At 44.2% G+C, this 11,791-nt stretch overlaps 1 protein-coding gene across 1 annotated transcript in view; it reads right to left on the bottom strand.

The window, feature by feature from the left end:
* Nucleotides 1-1,841: 1,841 nt before the first annotated feature.
* traf4a (tnf receptor-associated factor 4a) overlaps nt 1,842-11,791 on the bottom strand; it is a 50,090-nt gene continuing 40,140 nt past the window's right edge. The window contains exons 3-7 of the mRNA XM_046315003.1: nt 9,808-9,912; nt 9,296-9,457; nt 6,249-6,410; nt 5,211-5,366; nt 1,842-4,476 (exon numbers count right to left, since the gene is read on the bottom strand). Coding sequence (XP_046170959.1) covers nt 3,844-4,476; nt 5,211-5,366; nt 6,249-6,410; nt 9,296-9,457; nt 9,808-9,912 — 1,218 coding nt within the window. The 3' untranslated portion in view covers nt 1,842-3,843. The remainder of the gene's footprint in view (nt 4,477-5,210; nt 5,367-6,248; nt 6,411-9,295; nt 9,458-9,807; nt 9,913-11,791) is intronic.

Here is an 11,791-nt window from a genome sequence, read left to right as displayed (position 1 = left end):
CCAGGCCGAGCCACACACACCACTCCACTTACCCTCCCTCCCGCTCCACACCAGTCATGGTTTAACTTCAACATGAGACGACAGCATGGCACGCTACACAAACCCACACCACAACTCTTTGATGTGTTGTATGGCAGAGGAAATCCTTATGGGCTGGGTCCTCCCTCTTACTCAGCCTCTTTCACCCAACCTGCTCGGACAGTCCACTCATATATTCACGTTGACCAAAGTCTGGGTGTGCTAACCTATAGGGAACAACACTGTAGTGTGAGAGCTTGGGTGTAGGCTACCCGAGGACTCATTTACCGGGCGAACCATCACATGAGCAAGAGAGAAGGTCAGTACTGTATAGTACGTTGAGCATTGACTGCATGACACGTGACTACTCTGCTCCGCTACTCTCCGCATGGGAAACATGAAGCTAACATGCAATTAGCCATTTCTATTTTAATGCTGCTGTACAGCCCCAAAGCAGCACGAGCTAGGCTGTTGTTTGAACCCCAGCACCAGGAAATGTTGAGGCTGTCAGTATGGCTTTTGGTTATTATGCTTAACTATATAGAAGGCAGCTCAGAATGAATCCACTCTCTGTGGAAAGCCATTAGTCTGTGGACAGACAGAGAGGGGATTGTCCTACCCAGAGAACCCCTCCCTTCCACAGATGAATCATCCCACTGAATACATTACCCACAGCAGGGAAACATATTTTGTCAAGGGAACAATTTTCCCATAATGATAAGTAAGTAGCCATTTAAAGAGAAACGTAAGTAGGACTATGACCAAATATCCTGGAGAATTGACAGCGGAGCGTAAGTACCATTCCACATCACCTTTTGTGTAACTCAAATGTTTTACTTTGGAGAAAAGAGTTCCCCGAACTATTCTAAACAAGTGAAAAATGTCAGTATCCTTCCTGAGGGACATTTGAGTAACGGAGGTAAAAGCTCATTTTCCCCTCTTCCCTAAACTCCACATTGAACTTCATTCAAGCTGAGAGCTACAGCAAACTCCTGGCACCACATCAAAGCAGGGCAAGCGTCTGCCTTGCTTCCTCTCCCTCTGCCCCCTTTTTCCTCTGTTCCCTCCATCTCTGGAGGTGTCGGAACAGAGAGGGAGGAAGGGAGCGAGGGAGGGAGGCGACCAGGAGGGCTTTGTGTGTTGTAATCTGATGGGGCCTGCTCCTCAGACAGCTCTACTGTGAAAAGTCAATTCAGACTATGATGCATGGTGGGTGCTCAGCATGAGACTAAATAAAACAAGTGAAACACGGTGAGGCAAGACATTTCTCTCAGAAAAACTTAGTGCTGAGAAAGGCAGGAATTTCAGATATAAATTGCACCTTTTCATCAAGGACGCAAGAGTTAATATAACATTTGCTGTAGTTTCAGACAAGTGAAGGTATCTGCCCACGAGACAGCTGAGCCAGGAACTGTATCTAGTTTGGTCTACTGTATTTTTGTTTTGTTTTTTTGTTTTTGACCTTTATTTAACCAGGCATGTCAGTTAAGTACAAATTCTTATTTTCATTGACGGTCTAGGAACAGTGGGTTAACTACCTGTTCAGGTGCAGAACGACAGATTTGTACCTTGTCAGCTCGGGGATTTGAACTTGCAACCTTCCGGTTACTAGTCCAACGCTCTAACCACTAGGCTACCCTGCTTACAAGCCTAGCAGGATCATCAATGCGATCAGTAAAACATTTTGAGGGGGGGAAATGTAAACAACGAGAGGCCAAACTGCCTGACAAAATGTGGATGAAAGCGGAGAGCTCAGTAGGTGATGCAAACACTCAGACATACAACTACATAAAGAGTATATATAGCAGCATTGTGAAGCAAGAGGTAATAGATAGTATTTTATTTTAAAAGAGTAATTGAGAAGCACTCATCAATCAACATATGAAAACATTTTTGCCATCTAGTTAATCAAGCTTACGTGATGGCACCTTAAAATAAATACTTTAAAAAACCAAATACAGACACAATATATGTGAGATCCAAACCAAAGAAAAAAAACAATTATTCAGATTCAGAAGAGATTCAACTTTAAAAACTGTCCAGAAAATCCCCAAGCTCAACCCTAACTCTCCAACAAAAAGTTGTATTAAACATTTAAGTACTTTTCAAAATACATAATCTTACAAAATGTTTTTTTTAAAACTTTAAAATCACTGTAAAATATTGGCTGGTATAATAACAAGAAACCAGGTATTTTCATGTAGAATAAAAAAGCGACAGAATGTGCTTCTGCATTTTTTACATCAGTATTATTAACATATGTCATGAATGTTTGATCAAGTCCTCCACTGCGGGTGTTACTGGTCTGATGGAGCCTCTGACTGGTGTATTGCACATGGCTGCTCCTCTTCAACCTCTCCTTATGGCAAGCTTACGTGCTGAAGTGAAGATGCACGCTGGTGGCCATGGTAACAAGCAGCGCCACACTATTAAGATGCAGTCTTTTCCGAGGCACCCGCACGTCATTCTCAGGAGAGGATCAAGGCATAAAGCATCTTCCAAACAGCCCCTATGCCCACCTGGGCTGAGTAAAAACCACGAATGCACTTCAGTTCAAAGCCCTCCGTTAAGCTAATTCACTCCAATGTCTTTCTGTCTATGACACATTATTAACAAATGTTGCTCACATTTTTCAAATATAAAAAGAATTTGGTTCCGTTTAACTGTTCCTCCACTGCAAAAAAAGCCCTCAGTATCAAGGGAGAAGATTTCAAGAATACAGGTTACAGTACACAAATGTGGTCCACGTTGTATCGCATTGACAGATGCATGTTTTTCTGTTGATGTCTTGAGCACATCTCTCCCCAACCTACATACCAAGATCTCATGGCTTTCCCTTCACACTTAAGTGCACATGTACCATATCACCCCTTGACAGGACTGAGTGGATTCAATTCTACCCATTCAAAGACCATCATACTGTACATTAGCATCTTTGACCAGCAAAGCATAGGAACCCATCTACTGTATCTATCTTCTCAGGACCCCACAGGAGATGTATTTTAGAGGCTTATAAATCTGCCTGTGACAAATTGTTTTTTGTCTAAAGATCATGATCCTCTCCTTCTAAGCATTATAGAATGTGCCAAATTACGAATTGTAGACAGAGAGTGATAGAACAGTGACAAGAAGAAACACATTTAATTCACAGCTCTAATATTGTTTGCTGACAAAGGGCTTAAAGGCAATCTCAAATTTGCTCACCAAGAGCTTTGAATTTGTTAAAGGATCAGTGGGAGATACTATAAGAGCATGTAAACAAACGGCAGTTGGGATTGAGAGTGTGATGAGCTTCTTCCACTAGCCTGAGCTTTGCCCTATTCTTTGGACCGCTCGTGATTAGATGGGATGGTTCAAACCAGAGCCAAACATTATTTCTAAGTGCAAAGGCTTAAGAACGCCTTCCAGCCCCAGAACATCTCTCAATCATTTCTTAATATTTACATCTGTGCTGTAGAAAAACAACAAAATATAACTTAAAATAAACTTTCTAGGCACTGTCGATTTCCAAGGCTTTTTGTTGCAGATTGAGAAGAAAAATGTTAGAAAATAAACATTTACAAATAAGAATCAGAGAGTGATGGTTTCTGCAGACCTAACACTTAGAATTCTCTACCATTTAAATATAGCGGGATCCTCCAGTCCAGTCCTCCAACACAAGCCAACAGACTAGCAGCTCCTACAGTGGAGTGGCTATATGGATATGGACAGTCAGTCAGTGTCTAAAGAATAAGTGTGGTGAAGTTCTCAAGGTAAGTGTCATATCAGTCTCAAGCCTGTCTTTCACCCTCCCGTCCCTCCTGATAAACCAAAACCAGTTATCCCTCAGGCCATGATCTTCTGGGGGATCTCTATGGAAGCCTTGAGGAAGAGGGAGTTGTCTCGGACATAGTTCCTCTTCTTGATCTCGTCGTGGGAGATGAACTTGGGGTAGCCGAAGCCCAGGGTGCTCTCATCCAGTGAGTTACGGGTGCTGCACGGCTTCTGGAAGTTCTTCCAGTTGGGGTCAGGGTTGAAGGTCTCTGTGATGTGTTGGGGCTTGGACAGCGACGGGTCGCTCTGGTCCATGATGGAGAAGGTCACCTTGTATGAGAAGGGCCACTCGAGCAGGTTGTCGTACTCCCCCGGCAGCACCCGGATGTAGATGGACAGGTGCGAGCCCTCCCCACTGCCGTTACCGTTGAGAAACGCAGACACCTGCAGCTTGTAGCCGTAGCGATGGGTGTAGAAGGGCGGACTGAAGAACTCATGGTTATTCCGAAGCTTGGCCTCCTGAAGTTTCCGGGAGTAATCGCTGAGCTTCCAGATGAGCACTCCATCGTTGCTGACTGACAGCTCCTCCATCTCCCTCCGCAGCTCCAGGATCTCCTGCCGCTGGCGCCCCACCAGGCTGCACATCATGGTCAGGTGGGACTTGGTCGTGTCCTCCAGGTGACGCCCGATCGCCAGTTTTGGGCACTGCAAGAAGAGAGGAGAGACTAGTTAGGGAGACGTCACTCACTGTGTGTAGCAAGGAGGGTGAAACTCTGTATAGTACAAACGCTGTATAGAATGTGGCACAGCACACTAGATTGTTTTGTCTGTTTGAGTTTCACATTCAAGCCTGTGGCCGTCTGCTAATCAGCTGCTCTTTTGGGAGCCCTGCCATACACATTTGTGTTTGGTGTACTGAACATCTGCACGCTTGGTTGTACTCTCTATCCTGATGCATTTTGTCAGACCATCTGCATTGCTATGGACTGAACTTTCCAAACGCCCATTTCAAACACAAGGCATGAAGCCTGCCTGCTCTGACTCTGGGAGCTCTCCACATGTTCTCAGATTGACGTCAATTTCAAAAATAGACTAAAATGTGCTGTCATAGCAGAGAAAACGTGTGACTCTCATTAAAATAGAGCCTAGAGGCAGGACAGGCAGACGGCTCTGTATGTTGAAGACAATCATCCCCTTGGACATAAGTTACAGGGTTTCAACTCAATCGGAGCATGAAGCATAATAATCCAAATATAATTTTGGAAATATGCACAAAAAACTACCCGAGAGTGGAAAAATTATTAAACGTGACATCAATAAAGCAATGGGCAGTAATGAAAAATAAAACTATGCCTCTTGCAAAAAGCTAGAATCAAAGTTTTTCTCTTTGAGGGTCTGAAGTAATGAAAACCAGCTAGAGAGCAGCAGGTCAGCCTTACCCTGTGTTTGCAGCCGGCATCTTTGAAGGGGCAGAGGATGAGGGCACTGCCACAGTTCTCCTTCACGTGATTGGCCAAGTCCTCCCGGGCTATGTTGGGGGTGCCACACTGGTTTGGACATGCGACTGGAAACCGAGGGCAGTGGTACTGATGGTTCTGGAGGGTATAAAAAAGTTATTACATTTATTACATTCATTTGACATAGACAATGCACATCAATCCAACATTTCTGGAAATGTACCAGATTTATACAGCCAGATAGATAAAAAATATATTGGGATCAATTTTTTAAAATCATGTATCATGCAAGCATCTTTGCCACCAATTAAGAGAAAGAGCATCGACAAGACAACATGAAGCCCTTTGCACAGCAAAATCACTGTATGAGTGATTAAGAAACGCAGTGTATCATTTCATATCATAATGGCTGTCTATTAAAATGTATGAATGAGATAAACGAGTTGATTATGGATCTGAATTCATAAAGCATGTGCTCTGAGAGGGAGACATGATGAATAAACTGTGGGTATGAGAGGAGAGAGCGAGTGGCCGGCCGCTGGGCCTGAGGACAGGATGTGTGCAGAGAGGTGACAGGTGCTGCCGGGGGTGGGCAATGCCAGCACAAACAGCAGCAGGCACAGCGGGCTGGCACAGAGTAGTGGGCACCATGAAAGCCAGTGTTCATGCAGCTGTGGGCCCAGAGCCATCCCGCTCCACAGAGACTGAGAACCCTCCTTCATCCAGGACAGACTACACTGTTCCTTCATCACACACAGTGAAATAGGGGAAGGACTCATAACAAACCTCCGGAATAAACCTTCAAAACACTTCATTCTCACAGGTCTGAGTTTGGGCACTAATTTAGGTCTGGCCTTCCAAGCAGTAATACAAATACTACATTGATGGAAAATAAAATGTAGCCATTAATCAAGTGATGACAAATGTGATTGTAAAACAAGATATGCAGGAGAATGTAGGGAAGGAAGAAGTCCTAGAGCTTGTTCGGTCAGAGGAGGTGTGTTGATGTTGTTGACTAACCTGGATGGTGTCGAAGACAAACTCCTTGCCACAGTACTTGCAGGGCTGCGTGCGCTTGGGACACTCAGCCAGACTGTGCTGGGACAGGAGCCGACGCATCATCCGCGCACCACACTTATTCTCACAGTACACACTCTCCTGGGGACAGATACCCTGATGGTTCTGGGAGAGAAGACAGGACACACACACACACACAGGTCACAACACAAGCATTGACATCATCACAACCAACTAAACTACCAACCTAACTACTAGTAAAACTAGCAAGCTTCCAGCGCAGTTCATCATTATTGTGACCCGTTTCAAGAAGCTAGTCGTATGTCACACGTCACTACTTCACAGGAGAGGCATTTGAAAGTCAACTTTAAAACAAATCTAAATTATTTTATTTTTGCATAAATGATTTCTGGAACATGTGAACTTTCATGTGCCTTAATAACAAATGTGTACGCCATCTGTAAATACAAATACAATTGTTAAATTACGAGCCTAGTTGGTTTTGCCATGGAAAAAGACAGGAACCGCTAGCCATGATTGGCTGAGAAGGATGGGCTGGACATGCCAAAAGATAAGTTTGGATTGGTCTGCCATGTAGCGTGCTTCTGTGTATAACATGAGCTGCTCAGTATGTGTAGATAATCCTTGCTACTGCTGCTTTAATGAAAGATATAATGGAGAACTGCAAAAGTTCTGCTACTGCTCTCAACATTGCTGCCCTGAATTTAATAGGCGCTTTCGATAAAGATCCGTGGGGAAAAAAAATGTGTATTATTTTTACCCCCTTTTTCTCCCCAATTTCGTGGTATCCAATTATTAGTAGTTACTGTCTTGTCTCATCACTACAACTCCTGTACGGGCTCGGGAGAGACGAAGGTCGAGAGCCATGCGTCCTCCGAAACACAACCCAACCAAGCTTCACTGCTTCTTAACACAGCGCGCATCCAACCCGGAAGCCAGCCGCACCAATGTGTCGGAGGAAACACCATACACCTAGCGACGTGGTTAGCATGCATGCGCCCGGCCCGCCTCAGGACTCGCTAGTGCGCGATGAGACAAGGATATCCCTACTGGCCAAACCCTCCCTAACCCGGACGACGCTAGGCCAATTGTGCGTCGCCCCATGGACCTTCCGGTCTCGGCCGGCTGCGACAGAGCCTGGGCTCAAACCCAGAGTCTCTGATAGCACAGCTAGCCGCAGTGCCTTAGACCACTGCGCCACTCGGGAGGCCTCCTGATGGACTACTTTCTGGAGAACGATCGTGCCATGCTGACTCTCTCGGACTCTGAAAATGAATCAGACGATGAGGAAATCCCTGATTTAGGTAAAAACCTAGTCTTCTGATGAAAGTAATGGGGAAGAAATAGAGATCAGTGTTGTTGTCATGGAAGAAGTTAACTACGTTTTGAAATCAGTGGAATTCCCAGTGGAAGCAGAGTACAGTATGATTGCAAATGCAAAGGAAGTCGAAAAGAGAACACAGGCGGCTGTATACTGGTAAGAAACTAGCAACATTTTTTAGCTATCTTTTGTTTTCTAATTTGGTCAGAAAGTAATTTTCACTGCAAGTTATAGCAAATGGTTAGCTAGTTAACTTGCTGGCTCACTATTTAACGTTAAGTGTATGATCTGTGTAGTAATATTATTGGTATCTCAGAAAGCCATTATCATTGCTAGTTATAGCCTAATGTTGAACTTTGAACTTAGTTGGTTAACTTTAGCTACCTGCAGATTCATGGATGGTGGCTAGCTATGACGATCAGTTTGCATCACTAGTAGTATTGGTTGGGATTATGTGAATCCTTAACGGGTGGGGCAAATACCATGAATAACCGCTCACGTTGCATAATACATTTAGAAATCTATGTTATTCAATTATTGCACCCACACTGCTCGCACGCGCCAACGAGCGTCTGTGTTGCCAAGGGCTAAAATATGAGTCATTTCTATTTCTGACGCAGATCGCGATGCAAGTCCTGCCTCTCCCATTTCCTAATGGGTTTATAGAAGCAGGTACTCACGTGCCATCTCCTCATTGGTTATACCCACATGGGTGATTGAATGACGAACTGTGTTGCTTGTCATTGTGGTAATACTATGAAAGTTTAGATACCAATCACCATATATGTTCAAAGATGAAAAAGCCTGGAAGGAGAAGAGATGACTAGAAACGATTCTGTTGACCTTTTTATGTGTGGATTAATTGTCGGAGTAGAGGACCTTGTGCATTTCAGGTAAAATAACAACTCAATGTTTATATCCCAGGACAAATTAGCTAGCAACAGCAAGCAAGCTAAATAGGACAAATTAGCTAGCAAGTGCAAGCTAACTAGCTACATTGGCATAAATGTTTAATGCTTTTTGACCTGACCCCAAATTAATGTAATTAGTTCAGAGTTTGTTTTGATATTTTAACCTGCGTGCCGTGATTGCGTTTGGTGTTGGTGGACAAAATGAATTTATGCACGATGGCGCACACACGCAGACGGTTTGGGTTCCGTGGAAGGTTTAAGAGGGTGTGAACGATGCTGAATGGGTGTAGTCAAAGAAGAGCTCTCCAGTAGGTGTACCAAAACATTCAAGGGCCAATTTTATGATCCCACTGCCACTGAAAATGAACAACTGACTTTCCTATAAAAAGCTGGAGCCATATTAAGAATTCTGTTATGGTGGAAAGGCCACATTGGGCCTGTATAAACAGAGCAGAGGAGGGGCAGCCTGTAAACAGTACCAGAGGTGTTAGTGAGAGGGAGAGAGGCTAACTTTAACCCTGAGGCACTACTTCTCTGGACGGAGAGAAAAACATAGTATGAAAGGTGCACAGTTCTACGTCTCTCCCCTCACGCCAACAAACGTGTTATTTCTAAATACACTGCCACCATCAAAAGCTAGCGTAATTTACATACTTGGCTTCCTGGAGTAGACACTACAAAGACTACTATTCACTCAGTGAAAAATATGGCCTTAAACAGGTTGTGTACTTGCTAGTGCTACTCTGTAAAAATAGAAAAAATAAAAAGTAGGTCTCTGCTTGTTGTTGTTTATTTACCTCATAGGCCTCCCCGGTAAACTCGCTCCCGCAGAACTCGCACTTGACCTTGCGCTTGGGGCAGTCGTGCTGCAGGTGGTCAGGCAGGTCACGGCGCGTCAGCTTGATGGAGCAGCGGTTGGGGCAGGGGATCACATTGAAGGCGCAGGTGGAGAAGTGACCCTGAGGGAGACGGAGGGAGGGGGAAGAGGAATGTGTCAGCAGCAAGACACCAACACGCTCTCTCAGCCTGCATTTAGCCAGACCTGCGCTAGCAGATAACCCAACACACTGGAGGCACGAGTTAGATTATTTGTTGGTTATTACTGCATTGTCGGAACTAGAAGAACAAGCATTTCGCTACACTCGCATTAACATCTGCTAACCATGTGTATGTGACAAATAAAATTCGATTTGATTTGACACAGGGCTATGGTCATAAAAAAGGTATCTAAGACAGGATGAGAGAGGGAGAGGATGAGTGAGAGAGAGGTAAAAAAAAGGGTAAGAAAGCCAGGCAGGCAGCTACTGACCTGGAGCTGCTTCATCTGTCCGGTCCAGCGACAGCCTTCCTCACTGTGGATGCAGCGGATGGGCAGAGCCAGGATCTGCTGCTCCAGCTCTGGGTCAGGGTAGATCTGTAGCCATGACAACCATGAGGACATGATCAGCACTGGCTCACAGGTATAGATACACCTTGTCCAGCCTATCTCCTGTTTCTGTAGCATGAGGCAGGTTGACGTACAAGTACACTGCCTGTACAGGAAGCTATCTCCTTAATACTGACGGCAAAACACAGGCATCGGGTCACACTGGGATAACTGCAGTATAAACCCTGGATGGTGTGGTTATTTTACGGGGACAGTGTGGGGGAATAGTGGCCGCACCCAGGGCAACACTCAAACTAATATAGTGTGTCACTGATTAAGACAAAGGGTGTTCCCAGCAGTTAGGAATGATTATCATGTTGATGCCTAACTAAGTGTATTAATAATACAATGAAGCCTTGACAAAGAGAGTCTTAGCCACCAACAGCAAAAAAGCAGAAGAGGAAGTTGAAAGTACAAGTCCTGGACATGAATGACGAATGAATCAGGCCCAAAATTAGGAATAACAATTGAACTTCTGTGAACACAAGAACACATACTGCAATGTTTATGGAATTATAGTTAATGAAATGTAGAAAACATCAGAGAGAGAATTAAAGTGAGGAAGGAGGGAGAGAACACCCCATAGTCACTGATCAAGAAGGATGAGGTCCTTCTCTATCCAATCAAGCCAAATCTGCTCCCTAAAGAACAGTATCCTCTGGATTTACAGATTTAGGCCACACAAACACACACACGCTCTCCGTGACAACCCTTGTGAGGCAGCACTGCATGAATCTCCGTCCATATGTTGCCCAGGCTGCCTCTGTTACACGAAGAGAAAAGGAACTTCCTCAAAATGTCAGAGCTGTCCCTAAAACAAATAACAGCTCAACTGTAGTCACACACCTTTATACGAGAGGCGGTCTCTTTCTCTATAGGCTATGAATCAAAACATTGAGATACTATGGTTTTACCATAGCCTAAATGTTTTCTTTAGACATAAATAAGTACTCTGTAAATGTTTATGTTCTCGTCACCCTATTAGAACGGTAAAGGTCAGAATTATAAATGGTAAGTGTGCAGTGGAATTGAAAAGGGTCCAGTGAATAATACATTAGGGCCAAAAGTAGATCTGAGGTAAAACTTTTCACTCTCCTGACTTGGCAACATTTACTGGTCCATTAACTTACATGAACTGTTATGTCATCTCAAATAAAAGCTGTGTGCTACAGTAGTTTAACTAGTGAGGATGAATTATATATCACATTCACCATGCTGTAATGAAAACTGCCTTCAAGTCACCAAAATATAAAGTAGAGAAGAATCTTTCCATTTGAAAAGAGCTCAGCACTACGGCAGAGAATGTGTGTGTTGCTCCCAGTCTGTGATGTGTGTGTTGCTCCCAGTCTGTGATGTGTGTGTTGTGTGTCAGGTTGGGTACAGCAACAAATAAAGAATAGGTTATCTGTGCAAATGGACCAATAAAGCAAGTATTGTATTGTGCTACAGAACAGCACTGTCTCTTACAATGTACTGCAGCATGTACGCAGCATAATAATGCATGGTGAGTGATTGAAGCAGATAACTGCAATACTATTTCCTACTGGAAATCACATGTGCTGAGCCAAGATGACAATGAAACCAAATCCTCTAAAGTAAACCTTAACACTCCCTTATTGTTCCAGCCTGGGAGTCTGCGGGGGACTGCAATAAAGACCTTTTAATAACATAGTCCCTGGAGGATCATGGAACTAAAGCTAGCTAGCCTGTCTGTCTGGCTAGCCTGTCTGTCTGTCTGTCTGTCTGTCTGTCTGTCTGTCTGTCTGTCTGTCTGTCTGTCTGTCTGTCTGTCTGTCTGTCTGTCTGTCTGTCTGTCTGTCTGTCTGTCTGTCTGTCTGTCTGTCTGTCTGTCTGTCTGTCTGTCTGT

Source organism: Oncorhynchus gorbuscha, linkage group LG19 (assembly GCF_021184085.1).
Source record: "Oncorhynchus gorbuscha isolate QuinsamMale2020 ecotype Even-year linkage group LG19, OgorEven_v1.0, whole genome shotgun sequence".
NCBI classification, from domain to species: domain Eukaryota; kingdom Metazoa; phylum Chordata; class Actinopteri; order Salmoniformes; family Salmonidae; genus Oncorhynchus; species Oncorhynchus gorbuscha.
This window is presented reverse-complemented; position numbering and strand designations above follow the sequence as displayed.